The sequence below is a fragment of the Colius striatus genome, chromosome 1 (genome assembly GCF_028858725.1).
Source record: "Colius striatus isolate bColStr4 chromosome 1, bColStr4.1.hap1, whole genome shotgun sequence".
Lineage (NCBI taxonomy): Eukaryota > Metazoa > Chordata > Aves > Coliiformes > Coliidae > Colius > Colius striatus.
In genome coordinates, this window is record NC_084759.1 from 26307333 (window position 1) to 26327317 (window position 19985).

A 19985-nucleotide genomic window follows, 5' to 3' on the forward strand; every position below is an offset into this window, starting at 1 on the left:
GCTATGCTTGTAGTGGTGTGTAGATCCTGATACTGCTGTGGGTTGCACCAGTCCATGCTCACTTTCAATTTGGGTGCTCTGATCCTCTTTCAACACCAGATAAGAAGCACATATCTGAATAGTGCTTTGTCCAGGCTAGCTTATCTCACTTCTCAGAGTGCACATGCCCAAGGCTATGAGTCACCATGAGATGTCTCAGTATTGTTCATTTGGTGCCTTTAATTTAGCATAGTTGAATGTACACACAGAATCATAGAATCACATTATCTTAAGGGTTGGAAGGGATCTCAAAAGATCATCCAGTCCAAAACCCCTGCCAGAGCAAGACCACCTAGAGTAGGTCACACAGGAACTTGTCCTCTTATGTTCTAACTTGTATCCTTTGACCCTTGTCCTATCATTGGACATCACTGAGAACAGCCTGGCTCCATCCTCCTGCACCAGCCCTTTACATATTTTTAAATGTTAGCAAGGTCATCCCTCAGTCTCCTCTTCTCCAAGCTGAAGAGCCCCAGCTCCCTCAGCCTTTCATCATAAGGGAGATGCTGAAGTCTCCAGCAGCTCCCTGTCCTTCTTGAACTGAGGGGCCCAGAACTGGACACAATATTACAGATGTGGTCTCATGAGGGCAGAGTAGAGGGGGAGGAGAACCTCTTTCGACCCACAGCCCTTCTAGTACACCCCAGGATGCCATTGGCCTTCTTGGCCATGAGGGCACATCGCTGGCTCATGCTCATCCTGCTGTCCACAAAGACCCCCAGATCCCTTTCCCCTACACTACTGTCTAAAAGTCCATTCTACATTACTGTCTAAGAGTTCATTCCCCAACCTGTTACTAGTACATGGGGTGATTCTTTCCTAAATGCAAGACTCTACACTTGCCCTTGTTGAATTTCATTAGATTTCTCCCAGTCCAACTCTCCAGCCTGTCCAGGTCTCACTGAATGGCAGCACAGCCTTATGGTGTGTCAGCCACTCCTCCCAGTTTAGTATCATCAGCAAACTTTCTGACAGTGCCCTCTGTTCCTTCATCAAGGTCAGTAATGGATATATTGAACAGTACCAGTCCCAGCACAAGATATGTACTATGAGAAATCTGTCTGCCTCCCTTCAAGTTCAGCCCTTTCACATTTAGAACAAAAATGTTGTCATTGCACTGAACTGTAGGATGCTGAGAATAAGTGGGTACTTTGTCACCAGCAGTAACACTGCAGAAGGCAGGCCAATTTTCCTGAGACTCCCTCAGGTTGCTCCTAAACACCTAAAGCTCTCCAGCACGTCTCTTCATCATGTTCAGTTATTTTTAGATGCCCCTTCTCCACAGGCAGCTGATCCACAAATCAAACAAAGCTATGGAGTGTCCCAGTGATATGGAGATTTTTGGAGCTGAGCTGAGCTCAGATGACAGTTGATAATTCCTTGACTTTATTTCATTAGGCATGGCTCACAAGAGGGAGTCCATGCTGTGCCTGTAATCCAAAGCCTCCTTAAGAAACCTCAGGTTCTGCCAGGTCCCAGAAAAGAAACATCCTCAGACCTAAGGAATAATAACAATGCGATAAAGCTTGTCATTCTATAGCCAGCTCTCAAAAAGCAAAGGTTTCTGCCAGATTCTGGTTTTGATATTGGTAAAGTAAACCACCGCATCCTTGAAATGCAGTAGCATGATTAACACCTTTATAACAATTTTCTGTTTCCCTTGTATTAATTTTTAATACATCAATGTGCTAAGAAGAGTTACAATGGGACACTGACAATATGTGAAAGTCACTATAATATCCTTCAGCTACTTGAAGTGACATTGTTTTCTTACAAAACAAATTGCTTATCAGAGACTCCATTACTCAGGAGGCAGTAAAGAGTTTCCACGATGCGTGCATCTTAGGCACTGAAAGAGTCTTCAGGACGTTTATTGGCCACATATGATTTTTTGGGAGTAGTTTTTTAAATGTAAATAAGTCTAGCTTTGTGGAATACACTGAGCATCATACATATGTTTCTTTTTTCCTTTTTTAACCCACTGAGAATACATGGGTGGCTGTAGATACTGGTGTCAATTCAGACAGCTGAATTAGCAAGGAAATTGATGAAGGGTGAGGAGATGCAAAACCAGAAGTAAGCAGACTGTAACAAAATGTCAACATGAAAAATGCTACATGCTTATTTACAAGTTTTGCTGTGTGCTGAAGACCAGTTGGTACTCAGGGCAGTCAGAATAGTAGTCAGGGTCCAAGTCTACCACTTGAGTGGTCCAGCTGCTGGCACTATCAGAAATGTTGGCCAAGATGAGCAGAGAAATTTTCAATCACCTCTTTTTATTTGATCATCTCATACGTGCGAAGATTCAATGGTCTACAGCCATCAGGTGCCAGGTACTTGGCCTCTCCTCAAGCCCATGATGTAAAGAAGAAAGTGAACTCTAATTCACCACTGGCCCTGAAATCTCTCCCCATCCAAAATGTCCCATAAAGTTGAAACTCCATCACAAGGTCAGCACAAGGGAGCAATAGCTGTGCCACCTAAAACTCTGGACAGCTTAATACCACCTGCCCCAGAAGCCAGGTTATGAGCTGCTATATATATGGAGCGATGCATTTAAGGGCTGTCAGCGCCTTCACTCTACATTGCTAGGCACTGAAATTAATGTTCAGATTGACTGAAACGGCTCCAAGCAGCTCAGAACATTCTCTAATTGTGCTGAGTCAGGTCTGAATAGTCCTGCTGTCTTAGCAGCAATGAAAAAAGGAACAGCATGCTTTGCTGCTAAGTACTTCTACTTCTTGACTGTTGAAATCATCTGTCTGAATGAGGCTCGGGCAGCAATGTTTCCTAATTATGAAGACCAGTGAAGTACCCTGCACTGAGTGCTGCATTTGTGACAGTTTTACTGTGGCTCCCAAAGGAAGCTGAATACAAACGAGACTGCTGAGTCTTTTGTGGAAAGCTTTTGCCTGTTTTAAATATACAGTCCTGAAATGTCCATGCATGGAGGGAGAGTATTCATACCAGTGAATATGACAGCTTCCACCAGGAAGATCGGCATCTTGTAAGAGTAGAATAAGAGAAGATGGGAAGCAGGGAGACCTGTGAGGCTTAATAATCATTTAATTAGACCTCAATCTTGCTAATATTGGATAGGCTGGAGACGAAATCAGCTTCAGTGCCTGGAACAGAAGCCACTGGAAAACTGAGCAGCAACCATCTTCTGCTTATGTATGTGAGTCTTCTGATGCAGTGCTGGGAATTTCAATACCAATTATTTTCATTCAAGTGTGTTATTCATATTGCTTAAAAGCAAGTTTTCAACTTATTTGCAGACCCCTATGATTTTTCAGCAGTTTATATCCAGTCATCTATTTTGTCTCTGCCTGATAGCTGCAAGTTAAGCACAGCTACATGGCAGGACATGGATCACACAAAGTCAGCTCTTGCAAAAGCATGCTTCAATGATCTGACATCATTAGCTAAAATCTTTTTCTAATTCTCCTTAAGAGACTGATATGCCCAGAGAGCTGCCATATAATTCACATTCCTTGATGTTGACAGTATGTGCAGGGATAACAATCTTCAGACGGAGGACCTGTGAAACTGCTTGCTGGTATATGACGAAACCAGAGTCTCTCTTCAGAGAGAAGTGAATACCACTTCTATACATTGACAACAAATACAGATTGCTTAATATTTCATTTCAGACCTAAACATTTAATGTGCTTCCTCTTTACAATGTCACTGCACACACATCTGGACATGGCTAGCTTTCTTTTTCTACATGCTGCTGTCTTGTAAAAAGTTAATTCCTTCCCTAGCAGATGAATCTATTGCCTGCCATGTGACTTCTATTGTTGCCCCCAATGCCTGAAAAAAGGGAAAATATATTAGTGATGACTACTATTACATTATTGTTGTTGAATAGGCTACAAAAGAGTGGAATGTAACAATTTTGGAAAGGGAACACTTCATTTGCTGTGGCATACTGTGGCATCTTTTGGTAACAGATTATCCTGAAATGAGATATTCTGATCAGAGAGAAACAGCTTGAAACATTCCAGGAGTGACAGCCACACTCTGCAGCAGCAAGTTATAGTACAGGACTGGAAAGCATGATGAGGAGAACAGTGGCAGATGTTCTTCAGACTTGCTGAAGTCAACATCCTGTGAAAAAGAGTTCTGATTTTAGCCAGAGAGAGAGGTGAGTGTAGTAATGCACTCAGTCTTTTTAATTCCTGTGTACACTATAATTAGGTAATAATCCCAGAAGTGTAGAAAACAAATGGTATATTGACAGCTACTTAAAAACTAGTACCTTACACTGCCATTCTTAACATGGCCACTGAGCACCAGGCAAGCAGCATTTCATCTTTTCAAATGTATTGTCCTAATTATAGCTTGTGTATTAACTGAGGTTTCCTTTCTATATTTCCCTATCAAAAGATACCACCATTCAGTAGAAGAAGGTCTTCAAGACCCCTCTGGACATGTTCCTATGCAAACTGATCTAGGTGAACCTGTTTCTGCAGGGGGGTTGGACTAGATGATCTCTAAAGGTCCCTTCCAACCCCTACCATTCTATGATTCTATGATTAACCCCTATTCTTGCTGTGGAGTTACTTTAGGATAGGACTTGGGTGCCCTACTGATAAACTGGGAAATATTTTTCCTAGGTGCCATACAACTAGAAAGCTTACTGATACTTTTGGAGGTATAACATGGAGGAGAATTACTCAAATGCTTCAGATAGAGTTATTGAGCCACAGTGAGATATAAGTGCAGAGCACCTACTACCACCCTATAGTGGAGTCCTCAATAAACCCCTCAGTATATGGCTATGATTCTATTTTCTGTTCTTTGTCCTTTCCATCTGGCAATAGAAAGAGTCCCTTCGGACACACCCAGCCTGGTACTATCAGCTAAGAACCACAGTCTTACATCATATAACAGATATCCTTTGAAATGTTCATTATGTTAGTTAATCCATTTTTCGTTTTCTTCCTCTGGAACAGGCGAGATAAGGACACACAACTGGCTTGCTTTGCAAAAAAAAAGGTGCTTTATTACACAAATCTGGCAGCTTGTTTCTCTGCAAAATCAGTACCAAACATTGTTTTTTAAAAAAAGTTTCTGATCTTTGAAGACATAACTATTTAAAATACTCACTGCCAATATTAATTGCCACATAGATGTTGCATTTGTAGGATCTTGGTTTAGCTAATTCTCAGATGATAAGGAACATTTAGATAAGTAAAAAACAAGCATTATATAGGATTTATGTTTTTTTTTCATACAAAATGTGTGTGTTTTCGTTTTTTGCACAGGAAAAAAAAAGAGATGCCAGATATACAATAGTTATGGCATTTAGCCCATTGAATCTGTGCCTGAGTTAAGCTGGTGGACTGTTGGCCATTGTGCCATTGGCTCCTATATTTTTTGGATCAGGATCATGGAGTTTGGTCCAAGCCCATTGAAATAACTGGAATCCTTAACGGAAAATGAAGTATTCACATGAAATGCTTGCAGCAGCCTTAGCAGCTACCATGCTTTAAAATGTCCAAGGCTTTGAAAAGCATTCACATCTGGCAGAGGTTTAGGGAACAGGACAAAATAATTGCACAGAGGGGCAGAGGAATTTGTACAAAACCACCCACTCAGGATGGTTTTTCCTGTGTAGGAAGCTGTCATCCATTACCTGATGAAGCACTTCTTTGGTGATGAGCTGGAGCAAAAGTTCTTTACTGCATGACTCCGTCTACAGAGCCCAACAACCTTTATTTATTAAGTACACTTGTACAGTGATTTTATTGGCCAGTGTGAAGAGAGTCAAAGTTGCCTGCAGCTCCTAGAGAATGCAAAGTGGATGAAGACACTCTTGTATGCAAAGCAAGGCTGCATGCCGTTTTCAAAAGCACATGGTGCACCTTGGCCGCTGCTGTTGTTTTTGGCTTCCCATCCTGAAGCTGAGGCTTGATGCAGGGGTCACACACACCAGGTTTGCTACAGGAGCTCAGGCTGCATATGAGCATGCCCCTCTCCCTCAGGTAGGACTGACTCTGAGGTGAACAAGCAAGATGGGAACATTGTTTGTCCTTAATGCATTCTCTTGGGAACTCCAGCAGTGGCCTCTGTGCCTGTCCTGTAAGAAAAGATGTCTGCAGAGTTACTCGAGTGGTTACAGACTTACAGGCTCACTCCTTGGGCTGCTAAGTCTTGCCGCAGAGAGGAGCCAACAGCTGCTTGCATAGTGATAGCAGACTTTCTTCCCAGACTTGCATTTGGTTTAGACTTCAGCTGAGAGACAACTTTTCTGTGCTCTGGCATTGCTTTACCATTCTCATCCCAACAAGCCAAACTGATTTATAACCACCAGGGTAATAATCATGCTCAAGGCACGTTTAGAGATGATCATACTTCTAGTGATGCTCAGTATGGTCCACAGTGCCTGTTAAGGTGATATTTGAGGGCCACAAAATATCCCTGTGTGATGGAGGGTGCTTAAAGCAGAGTAACATATAGTTCATTTGCTCTTAGGCAGCCAGGAAAGCAGACAACAATGGACTGGGCCCTGATGATGTAGATATGTATAATACAGTTGTGCCATATGTTCCTTTGAGATTATAATTTTTCTTTTGATGGCTTAATTTTATATGCTTGGCATAACGTAGAATATCCCTAACACGCTGATATTCTTAAGAGATACTTCTAGCAGGCTAAAGGATTGTAAAATTGTCCATGAAAGAAGTCAGAATCTGTCTTTACTCAGCTAAAATATTCATATACATTGCAAGGAATATTACGTTTCTTGGTAAGGAACATGAAAGAAAAGCCATCTATTTCTATTTAACCCAGTAACCTTCCTTCCTGACACTAAAAGAATCAAGCTTGAAACCGTTTCTAAATTTTTCTCATTTTCTGTGATCCATCATGACTTAAATAATAATAATAAAAACACTTAATACTCACTCAAAAGCACATATTTTAAATGCTGTCTGCTGAAGGGATTACACTAAAATGTCACTTCTAAAAAAAGACATATCTAATTTCACCATTGTTTCTCTGAAAGGTTAAGTACTTAGAGTAGAATTAATGCTTATGTTGATGTACAGATCATCTGTCTTGTCATCCAGTTTGACATCTTCCATGGACTATTTCAAACTCTAGAATGACAGATAAATTGCAGTTGCAACTGATTTCTGAATTTTCCATCAAAAAAAGGAAACAGAGAGGTTAGACCATGTCAGAAGCTATGTAACTCTCATTTAAAAACATTTTTAAAGGCTCATGTTTTTTTACAGACATATGTTTGTATTTTGGGTAGGGAGTAAACTCTATAGACCTGATCTAGGTGGACCTGCTTCTGCAGGGGGGTTGAACTAGATGATCTCTAAAGGTCCCTTCCAACCCTACCATTTTACGATTCTACATAGCAAAAATCTGAGTCATTTGTTAACATGTAAGTCTTGAAAAGTAATGGCTTTTCTTTTTTTTTTTTTTTTATTTCACAGAAAGAACATAATGCTCTCACAAATTCCAGACAGGTCCTTCACATTCCTCATATGTATGCAGAAAAGATTCTCCCTGATTTAATGCTTCAATGATGGGATTCGCATTTTCCCTCTCAGGAAGCACTGTGTTAGCGTTCAGGACAAGTCTTGCACTGGTGAAGTCCTCAGCAATCTGGGATTTGGATGAGAGAATTTCCTACTCAAAATACGTTCTCCTGAAACTGTCTCCAAAGACAAAACTTATGTAAATAAAGTATTGTATCAAGTTCTTCCACCTCCCCTTGCCTCACAAACTTCTACACCAAGTAAGTTTCCAACTATCAGAGCTCAATTATTTTTCCTATCCTTTATATTTCTAAATTTGTTGATGGCCCTTTTTTCCTGTATTTATCCAAGCAAAGTGAAAGCATACTAAGGCAAAAGGATCCCAACATTTTATTTCCACTTGTAGCCCCCTTTCATAGAATCACAGGATCTTAAGGGTTGGAAGGGACCTCGAAAGATCATCCAGTCCAACTCCCCTGCCAGAAGAGGAACATCTAGAGTAGGTCACACAGAAATTCATCTAGGTGGGTTTTGAATGTCCCCAGAGAAGGAGACTCAACAACCCATCTGGGCAGCCTGTTCCAGTGCTCCCTCACCCTCACAGTGAAGAAATTCTTCCTTGTATTTCTTTTGAACATCTTATATTCCAGCTTATAACCATTGCCTCTTGTCCTGTTGTTGGACATCACTGAGAACAGTCTGGCTCCATCCTCCTGACACCAACTCTTTATATATTTGTAAACATTAATGAGGCCACTCCTCAGTCTCCTCCAGGCCCAACAGTCCCAGTTCCTGTAGCCTTTCCTCATAAGGAGGATGTTCCAGTTCCCCATCATCTTGGTGTCCCTGCGCTGGAGTCTCTCCAGAAGTTCCCCGTCCCTCTTGAGCAGAGAATTGGACACAGGACTCCAGATGAGGCCACGCCAGGGCAGAGTGGAGGGGAAAGAGAACCTCCCTTGACCTGCTGGCCACACTCTTCTTGATGCATCCCAGGATGCCAAGATGGTCCAGACAGGTGGGTAGGCAATGGATGGACAAAAGCCTGGTTGATTGATGAGATTCACAAGGTCATGGCTCCTGGTAGGACCCTACTTGGATGCCTATAGAGAGTGGAGTATCAGAAGTGTATAGTGCAACCTGTCCTTTATCAGTGACCTGGAAGAGCTGGAGGAACATGCTCTCACCAAGTCTGCAGATGACACTGAACTGGGAGGACCAGTCAGTATACTGATGGGTAAGGCTGCCATTCAGGAGGACTAAGACAAGCTGAAGGATGGGACAAAAGGAACAAAGACAAATGCCGAGTCCTGCACCTGTGAAGGAAGAAGCTCCTGCAGGTACATAGGCCAGGGGCTGTGTGGCCAGAGAGCATCTTTCTGGAAATAACTTGGGGACTGGAGTCCTGTGTGGGGAGACCAAGGGTCAGGGCTTATTCAGATTGATGAAAAGATTGCGGGGGCAGGAGGAAGGAGAGTGCCAATACATGATAACCCAATAGCAGGCACCCAGCAACTATGGGGAGGTGACAGAAGATGGAAACAAGCTCTTCTCAGTGATTGTTGGTGGGAGGATGAGAGCTGATAGTCATTAGCTGAAACAAGACATCAGTTACAAGGAAAACTCTTTCACTATGAAGACAGTCAAGCAGTGGCACAGGCTGCCCAGAGATGCTGTGCATCTCCATCTTTGGAGGTTTTCAAGATCAGATGAAATAAAATCCTGAGCAACCTGTTGTAGTCTCATGACAAATCCTGCCTTGGGCAGGAGGCTGAACTATACACCTTCTGAGATCTCTTACCACCTGTGGTGCTAAGATGGCTTCTTATAATGAACAACGGTCTGTGATAATATGATTTGTTTCTATATACCTCCTATACTACTTAGGAGTGACAGATGAAACTTGCTGTTCTCAGAGTGTTTGTTGGAAGTAGATTGCATTGATAGTGAGCTCCAGAACACAGAGTGGTCTGGAATGCAGGAAGTGTCGAATCACCCAATGAGAGACATTTTAGCAATGTAGTTGTCAGGGAAAAACTGCTGAAATACTTTTAAAATGCAAGTTGATAACCTTTTGAACAGGATTGTATGATACAATTGCTAACAATGACCAGGACAGAATTGACTGATCTAGGAACCTGTGTAAGCTTAACGTGTTTTGTTTTGACAAGTCTAAGGCCAAGCTCTTCAAGAATAAAAAAACGGAAAATTAAACACAGTAAATAACGTAAATATTTCATTGACACTTCATTCTGTGAAACTGAAAACAATCTTTTGCCCAGTTCAAAGTTATTAGAGTTTGTAGCTGTGATGCTTGATAACCACGATAATAAATGGCATTTATATTCTAGTGGAAAATGGATGTAAGAACCAAAATGCACAAATATGGACAAACTTAATTAAGCTGTGATTGGTTTATTCAAATCACAGCAGCTGAAGGCTGCATGATAAACTGCTACAAAAGCAGGTGCAGCATATATCATTGGCTTGATTATTAAAAATTGACATTTTATTCAAGTCCAACTTTAAAAAAGGAGATTGTATACAAATTCAGAGAAAGTCAGCTACGCTGTAATTGTACTGCATCGTAACGAAAAGGTAATTTTCTTCACGAAGTAATTGCATAGTTCAAGTTTGTTATGATAAATCAAGCCCTGAACCTGAGCACAGGAAGACCTAAAAAAAGGTCAAAATATTCTCCATGGTGTAATTTAAAAAAGATCCAATTTAGAATAGTAAGACATATATTTTTATAGCCAAGTCACTGAAACTTTGTATAGCAAAGTGCAGTTTCAGTAGAAGGAAAGTCATGTTTCCACAGCAAAAGCACAAAAGCAGCATTTTTTTATTAAGATACCTGCCAAAAACCCTACTGGAGCTTGGGGAACCACAGTCAAAGTTGTGTTTATATCTCCTTCAATTTCAATAAAGTAGCAATCCACAACGTTAACAGGCATATTCATACTTACTGCAAGGGTATATGGAACACCAATGATGTCCTGCCAGAGGTTTGGGTATGGTTCTGAGTACTCATGAGAAGGAATGAGCCCCGAAACCTGGAAGCAGGAGGGAAAAGCCCCATGTCCTACTGGTGGTAGTGCCACTGGAAGAGGCAAGCACCCATGGCATGGTTGGTGTACCTCTCAGCAGCAGTGCAGTCAGGTACGACAGGGCTGTTAGGGGCTAATTTGGGACAAGTAAAGTACAATTTTGTTTTCATTGCACAGTACTGTAAAGCAAATAAATAGTGCTTAGCTTATAATGAAACCTGATAAAATTCAGTACAGCAATATCAGGGTTGATTACTGGAAGCTGACATTGCTATTTCCACACAGCTCCAAATAGCTGCCCAGTGTAATGTACAAAGCAACTACACGGTTTCAGACCCATGACAGCTACAAGTGTTATTAACCAGCAGAAACACCACTAGAACATAGACAGGAACCTAGAAACACATGATAGAAATATTGTATTAGGAAAACAAGACCAGAAAAACAAATTTGAAAGGTAATGATATCAATTACTGTAATGATTTAAACCCCTTACAAGTTTATATGTTTTGATTTCACACTGTTTTTCTTAAAAGGGAAAAAAAATAAAATTGAATTTTGCATGTACAGTGCCAGTGTCTTGCACAGGGAATACTGCCTGGTAGGTATTTGATCAGTGATGATGCTATTAAGGAAGTTAAGAGCTTATTTCAGTTGCCTAAATAGGGATAGGTAGTGCTGAGTGGAATTCTTAGTCCACAGTAGCCAGGATGAAACGGGGAGAGTCTCAATAAGTCCTGCAGGACACCAGATAGCGAAACCATGGGATATGCCTGAATGCCTCCAGTGGCGATAGATCTCTCTCCTCAGACAATGTAACTGAACTCTAAATGTATGTGTTTTGCAAGGAAAAAGGACGGTCATAAAAGTCATGATTAGTTCCGAGGATTTTTCCAATGGGGATCCGGGAAAGAACTTTTTCATTTATTGACACGACCATGCATTGCAAATATTGACCAAGGAAAAATTTATTTACAGAGATTTTTCAAATACAAACATAAAATAGCACATATTATATATATTTTTTTTACAAAAATGAATATTGAAATAATAAACATGGTACAGCACAATACAACATCAATGAGCTAAACATAACAGCAACAGAAATCTATGTCTGGAAGAAATTTCCTGTTAGTTGAATGTAACCAACAAGAGCTCTACAGTACTGTGAGTGGAATTTCCAATGGACAGAAAAATGTCCATTTACCGCACTTCATAAAAGTACTATAGGGAAAGGCTACATATGCCAAGTAATTGTGTTGCATTTTTGTAATAAGGCTGAAAACACAGAGGCTTAATAAAAGTTATATAGGGCTGAATAAGCAGTGGCTAAATGTTTGGGGAAGAAAAACGTGTAGAGAATATACAAAATACTGATCAAGTGGCTTATTGGTCCTTTTATTAAGTTTAATGTATAGATTAAAAGTGTTGCAACACTGAATTTTAAACCATCAGAAGGAAGTTAAAAAAAAAAAAAGAAAAGGAAAATAAAAAGAAAAGAAAGAAGAATGTCACCAAAAAGAAGTTTCCTCTCTACTTATTTTGTGCCACGTTCAACATCTGTGTGTGCATGTGTGCTTTCAGGAGTGGTGCACCGAGGAGCTGCCTCCCTGGCACTGCCGTCCTCTCGTCAACCTTTTGATTCATCGGTGCATGCACCATTTCACCATCTGCCAAAGTAGAGTTTTCCTTACTTATATTTTTGTGGAGCAGACCACGAGTGGGCTTGTCCTCATACAGCCCAGCCAGGTAGCTTTCTGCTGCCATTCCCCTCCCTTGCCCTCCCTTGGGCTGCCAGCCATCCCGCCCCATGCCCGCTCCAGAGAGAATGCACTTAAAAAATTCTCGCTCATTGTCGTTATCCAGAAGATAGCCCCTGGGGCGCCTGGCAGCACCGGCGCCCTGGGCCAGGTCAGTAGGGATACTGCTTCTGCTTCTTGCCTGAGAAACAGGCCAGCCAGGTGCACACCAGCATGGCTGCCGCCGCGCCTCCGCCTGTGCAGTAGTAGGCCCAGCCGATGTGGCAGGTGCCTGCAAGGGAAACACAGACACAGCACGATGTTAGCTGGAGGAGGAGATGCCGCCGCCACCCTCATCACTGCCCATCCAGAAAAAAAGCACTTTTCTTGGTTTCTAGATGTCTACCTCAGGTAGGGAACGTGGGACGTAATTCAAGCAACCAGAGAAGCCAAACTTTAAAAGGTTCCTCTTAATTTTCTATAGTAGTTCAGCAAACAAACCTCTGAGCTCACTTGCTTGGCCAGCTGCTGTTTTCCACACGGGGAAAAGCCACATGACAGTCCAAGCTGTGGCTACTGGGACCATGAGCATGCCAGCCATGGGATGGGTGTCCCTCTGCCCACCTGACTCAGGGAGCACATACAGCACTGCTCTCCTCAGTAGCTGCAGTTTGAAGAGGATTTTCCCACTCTTTATCCTCCTCCTCTGAGCATCATTTGAGATTATTTTGATTATTTTTGACTGAGATTTTTGAGCATTTTCAGGTAACTTGGGCCAGGGTCTGCTCTTCAGAAGTAGTTGAGTTGGTCCAGCTCCACTATCACAGTGCCAGTGCTTGAAACTGGACCTGAATGCAAACCAGTGACAAGTATCCAGGACATGGCTGTGGGGAACCCATTCGCACATCCCCTTTGCACAGGCATCAGTCTTGGCCAACCACAAAGAAGCATGATGTCAGGGGATCATCTGCATGGAGCCTCCTGTGGGAATGAAGTGCAGACATACAACACCACAGAAATTTCCCTGTCCTCATCCAAGGTCATAATTCATTGCTCAAAAAGTCATTGTTTTTTGTTTAATGTTGTTAACAGTGGCACAGTTTGGCCTTGAATACATTGAATGGTCTCAGTATCTTTACACACCCAAACTTGTTACCAGGGAGTGGTGCTGAGGAATCCCATGGTGGACCACAAAGTGATTGCTCCCCTTTCAGGCACCACTGTGTCTGCAATAGAGGAGGCCAGGAAAGCAGCAGCTGAGCAGAGAGTAAACCTCCTCACAGAGATCTCCGAAAGCAAGGAGATGGCTACTGTTACTCCCCAGGATTTTAGCCCATCTCGAAAGTAATTTTCACTTGGGCTGTATCACCTTGGTCATTTTGATTTTGAGTACCTGGAACTCATTGCAACTGAGGTTCTCCCTGTGTCACCATCTTGGGTGATATTGCTCTGTTTTGAGCAGTGAGTGGTCTCAGCAGGGCAAAAGCAGCAACATAAGACTTTCTCCCTACCCTCTGGAAAAAGCAGCAGAAACCATTCTTCCCTGCAGAAGACAGAAGGTAACATCTGAGTTTCCATTTAGAAAGACAGAGCTGAAACAGGTGGCATGTCCATACTCTGTCCCACCTCTGTGGGCCAGACTTTGGGTTTGGGTAGTTATCAGCTTGGCTAATTCTGTCTCAGTCACAAGATACATCTATACATCTCAACATGTCGGCAGCATGTCCCTTGACTCTCTTGCAGGATGTTGTCAGGCCAGCTTTGTAAGGAGATGTGAGTGAGAGGCAACACTCATACTTCTACCCACTCTGGAGATCTCAACTTGACACCACAGCAGGATACACTGGACTTGTTTCATTTTTTCTTCATAACCCTCAACATTTTTTATTCAAAAATGTATCCAGTGAAACAAAGATCCTACTGTGACCAGAAGACTAGAGGAGCTGTGACCTTGGCTTGAGCTCATTATCTTCTCTCCTTAATGTGTTGGAGCAGACACAGAGATCTATTTGGTTTTGTAATCTGGTTATGCTCTGTAGATCAACACTATTCTTGGCTTCTTTACAGATGACCACACAGAGAGTCTGACTTCCTAAAGAGAAGACAATCATAAAGCATGGAAAGCTGCCAAGCACCTGTCGATGTCACTGATGTTGATCCTTGCCCAGTCACCTAGCAGTCCCTGGAGAGACCTGTCTCTGGACCATCTAATGCTTTGCCTTTGTATGCACATTGTCTATAGCTTCTGATGAGAATTTCAAAACTAGACATAAATATCTACCAGATGACTAAACCCACTGGATTGCTTTGAAAATGATCTTGTTTATACTCAGGTGGGGTGTGCTAGAGCATTTCTTGTGATACGATGGATTCCATCTCATAGGTCTTTTAAAATTGATAAGCATTCCTAAAATCCATAGAGAATTGTAGTTGCAGCTTGAAATAAGTAAATCTTTTTCATTGCAATCCTTCCAGGTAGAGAAAAGAAATGGCAAAATGCTACTTCAAAAAGAGTTTAAAGATTCACCTGGTAGCACCACCCAAAACTGTGACCCAAGGGGGATAGAATGAAGTAAATTTGAACTTTTGCATGGTGTGATTTCAGCTTTTGTGCCTTGGCAACAGGAGAGGGGGGAGAGTGCACATGATACATATTAAAAAGAATGGTTAAATCAGTGTCAGAGATGTGCTCAGAAACACACACGTTCAGTCTTGGCTGAGGAAAATAAGGTTCATTTCTCCATATCATGCTCCATGTACCCTAAGGACCGCTGCCCTACTTAATGTTCTGAGGCATGGCAGGCAGCCTCTTGATCTAACAAATGCAATGTAGTTCACAAGTGTGAGTTGGGTCAAGATGAACAAATGAAAGAATAGGAGTGCACAGGGGAATGGATGAAAGAGACGGAAGCCTGACCTTAGAGCAATAATAACACAGCAATAAACCTGGCCGTTATTTCCCGGCTGTGTCAGGAGCAATGGGAGGCCTCAGATAAAATAGCTTGATCTGTACTTGGATGATGCTGAGCAGAACAGCATTCCAAGCTATTGTGCTTAAGAAGAGCTTGCAGCGCAGAAGGTGTCTGAGGTACACGCCATGGCTATACTTGTCATTGTAAGTACAGGTAAGGCCTAGGTCCATAAGCTAAGTATAGCTATAAGGCCAGAGATAATCCATCTGAGAAGTACAAGTTGCAATGTATGATTCCATAGACTACATAGCCACGTGTTAAAATGAAACAGTGCTACCCCTTCTATAATCCTGTATTGCACAAGGAGTTTTTCTCTTTTTTTCTTTTGGAGTTAATGTTTCTGCTCTGGTGTTCTCATTTTACTACATGCATGACCTATTTTAATCCACTGCACCCTAAAGAAAGATCATTGGTTGTCAATAATTGGGTAATTTAGTTGCAGTTTAAATTGTAAAATGATTTCTGCTTCACTTTGATATTAAACACTCATTTTAAAAGGAACAGGAAGCTTTATAAAAAGATGGGTTGATGAATAATTAAATGTAACATCAAATGGAAAGGAATACACCTATAGAAATGTTATGTGTTTGAGAAAACAGACTTTGCCCTCTAGCTTTGTAGTTTTATATTATAATAACAGGTACCATAGAAGGACCCTTTGTCATGTTCAAATTTTATTGCATTGACATCACTGGGACTAGTCATGTATTCCGAGGCAAGGAAATAGTTAAGAGTTCTTTGCAGAGCTGGGGCTTAAATTCAACCATCAAGTAAAGCAGTTTGCATTCATGGAGCCCATCAGATTAGAAATGCTGCATTGCAGTTTCACACTTTTTTGATGTCAAAACTCTAAAATGAAGAGCAAGACTGCCTAATTACTTGACAGAATTAACACAGTTATTCAAATCCTGTCAGTCTTCACACACACACACACACACAGAGACACAAAAGCCATTGTTTTCTTTAAGGATGCATAGGAATCCGTAGATACAGGTAGAAGCGTGCCAGTCTTTTGAGGGCATGGGGACACGTGCAAGAATGTGCACATGTTCTTGCACACAAGATGGGCTGGATCTGGTTTGCCAAAGTAAATGCCTCAGCAGCCAAAGTAGTCTTCTAGCTGACACATGACATGTATCACAGCAGCTTCCTTCTCTGCACTGAACTGGTGTAGCTTTTAACAAATCAGTCTTTACCTGACAGGTCAGTACAGCTGAAGAAGCTGGGCCTTTGTTGTTTTGTTAGTTCTGGATAATTGGGTTTGGTTTTGGGTTTTTTTTTTGGCAGAAGGTAAAGGAGAGCATAAATAATTGGAGCTCTTGATTGCTCAGTGAAGCAGGACTGTCCAAGTCAGCTCAGGTAAATTTGTAGCCAGCCATTAAGAACTTTCTTTTCACATTTGTTTTACTGGGATTGACAGCAAGAGAATGTCAGTATGAACACTGCAATCATAGAATAACAGACCTTGCAGCTATAGGGATGGATGGCCATTTTCCAAGCAAATAAAAGAAGGAAAGAGTGGGAACATTACAGTCCTCTCTTTTGTAAAAGGATTGAAAGAAATTGCAGTCCCCGAGGATAAAGGACAAAAGCAAGGTGAATGAGGACACCATCAAAAGAAGATTCATCAGAAGAGAGTTCCACAGAACATAACACAATATTTGAAAGAAATCAACAAATGTGGAAGGGTAGTTTTCCACTGATGGATGGGCTTATTAAAAAACACTACCATGCCTTTTCCTGTTTTCCAACATGATCCTCAAGGCCATGATGTGTGTCCCCTGGCTCCCCTGTTCCTCTTCAGCACATAAGGCAAATAAAGATTAAGACAAATCTGTGAGCAAGTGAAATACGGCAACAAAAATTCTGCGGATAGTTTTGATCTACCGTGGAGCTGTGCCAGGATCCAGTTGCTGAACAAGAATTTTACCAGGATTTCTACTCATAAATAATGTCTCATAAATAATTATCACATATAGTTATCAAGGTCTCAGTAATAACATATGATTTTCATCTAAAATAACTAATAATTGACAGTTATGAAAAAATATCCAGAACATGAAAGTGTCTTGGATGCAAACCTGTTAATCACAAGACTTAGTATCTTAAATATTTGCACCTTCCTCGCTATTAATGTTAAGACTACTCTGGGCTTGCAGCCTGGAGTATTTGGCAAACTGTAATCATTAAACCTTAAACACAGTCTATTTTCCACAATGAAGGAGAAAAAAGCTTTTAGAATTAGATGGGCTGAAGAATACAAATGATATATCTCCAAAAATAAAAACTACAATTCGTACTTGCAAGAAGTTGTGCAGGAACTCTAATTAACAGTTTCTCATCAAAGTCTACTACTACAGGGAATGTGAATTCATGTAATCAATCAGGGTGTTGGAAAAGTAATCAGAGAAAAAAAGGAAGGAGTGTGATGTTAAGGGATATACAAGGATTTGGGGATATGAAAGCCACGAATGAATGTAAAAGATAATCAGCTAATTAATAAGAAGGCACAATTATTTTGAAACAAAGCCAAGAAAAATTAAATAGCTGCAGATTTTTTTTTTTCTTGGCACAGTTACAATGAAAAACTGTCAGTGAAATCAGCTACAAAAGCAAAAAAATAAGTTAAAACTTGGAATGCATCCAGAAAGGATTAAAGTAGTTACGTGACACAAAGAAAGAACACTATATAAGGTAAAACTGCAGCCAAACAAATAGCTTGATACCAAACCATTAATTTAGTGAGGCTGGTTTCTTTGTCTGTTGCACATACACAACTTTCTCAATGGATTTCTCTTTTTAAAAAATGTATGATTTCTTATGCATATATAGATCAATCTATTTAGTCATCTATAATTGGTAAAATAAAATATATAGTTATTTTGGTCTGTAATTAAACACATAAATGTCATCAAGTTCAGAAGTGTAAAAAGGTGGAAGAAGTGGTGCCAACTTGAAACTTTTCATTTCTGCTGTATGCAGATACTCACTTAGATGAACAAATCCTCCTCTCTTTCACACACCTTTCTTTAACCAAACGTAAAATTTGCTGTGGGTGTGCATTTACCATGGAACAGGAACATAGAAACCAATACCTTGTGTCCATTACAATGATCAAATTGTCAAGAGTAAACAGCTTACATCCTGCTAATGAGCTCTCCCAGCCTCCTGGAAGAAGGCAACAGGAAGCTCACCTAGTGAAAGACATGACATTAATTTCACCTCTCTTTGAACATCCACAGTGCAGAGGTTCACACTGGATAGTCCCCCAGGCTCCCTCTGTACATCATGAGGAAACAAAGTAACACACATACAAAAATGTGTTTCATTTCATCCTAAAGCAGACATCTAAAATACAGCAGGTGAACCCTGCTCTAGTAGCACCTATTTTTCTTTCTTTAGCTGTGAAGAGATTACAGCCAAGCAGTTTAGCTGTCCTTTTCAAATAACAAAGAATACTGGGTACTTGCTCCCATGTGGTCTGAGTCCCTTTCTAGATGCTCCTGCTTATCTTACCTTACCCTCTGCAGAGCGTCCTTGTATAACTCTGTTCTAACTGGCAACAAAGGTAAGTGCCTTGTGTTAGATAGAATGTATACAGAGCTTGATACAGTCACCAAAGGCTTATAAAGCTTCAAGAGTGAAAGTTATCCAGGTAGAACTAAAGAGGAAGTGTTTCTTGATGAAATACTTTCTTTTACTAGTGTGTAGGCTGATTCATTCATTTATCTAAGAACTCAGCAGCTATGGGTAAGGTACACTCGTAAAGATTGTGCTCAGTCCCAGTCAAAAAAAAAATGAACTGGTAAAATCTCTGAGCTATCTGCAGAGGATCTGCAAACAAGTAAACTGACTTTGTCACATAGATTGCTCATCAAAATACAGCTCTGAAGCCTTTGCCTTTAATAGGATTCTAATAAATTGTCCCACCCACTAAATCCTTTTCTTGATCGTTTTGGCACTGTATGTCAGCACTCAGCCAGATGCTGAAATGATGCCACCCAAGGCAAATTAACTAGTTGACAAAGCTTTTTTTAAATATTCCTTGCTTTCCGTGGAGTCTTTATGTTGTTGTTTTAGTAACTGTAGTTTGCTTTTAAAGTGCTTTAAAGATCGTTTACTATTTCTACAGCAAAAGTAATGATCAACTCAACAGCTCTTTTAAAGATATTTCAAGCCTTCTAAAAGCAGCAAAGGGGAACCTTAATAATAATGATCTTTGGAAACAGATATCCCTCAACAGAGAATTTTATGAGAGCTTTTAAGAGCAATTCCAATGCCTGTTTAGTTCATGATGGGAGACAGCCTTACAAGTTGCTCTCCAGATAGCTATTTTGGCCAGGAGAGCCTTTTCACAGCACTTCACAGGTGGATGGACAGCCACAGAGGGCAAGCAAAGGTGTGTCTTTGGAGCCATCTGCTTTGGTTGCTGCTGCAGCTGGGCCCTCAGACCTAGGCTGCTTCTGTGCTTGACAGGTAACAACAGAGCATGACAGCCAGAGAACATGACACAACTGGAGGGGATCTAGTAGAACTTGCAGAAGAAATAGGGCAGGAGACTGTTCCCAGTGTCGTAAGGATGTCATGAACTCCAACAAGCATTGAATGCATTGTGGGCAGGCTCTGGCAGCAGCTGCCAGGTGGGCACGTTGATGGCCAGACCTGAGCCACAGGCTATTTCTGCTA

The 19985-nt window shown here is 41.2% G+C and overlaps 1 protein-coding gene across 1 annotated transcript in view; it reads right to left on the reverse strand.

Annotated features, from left to right (window-relative positions):
• Positions 1-11538: 11538 nt before the first annotated feature.
• LHFPL6 (LHFPL tetraspan subfamily member 6) overlaps positions 11539-19985 on the reverse strand; it is a 143534-nt gene continuing 135087 nt past the window's right edge. Inside the window, exon 4 of the mRNA XM_062020454.1 lies at positions 11539-12619. Coding sequence (XP_061876438.1) covers positions 12501-12619 — 119 coding nt within the window. The 3' untranslated portion in view covers positions 11539-12500. The remainder of the gene's footprint in view (positions 12620-19985) is intronic.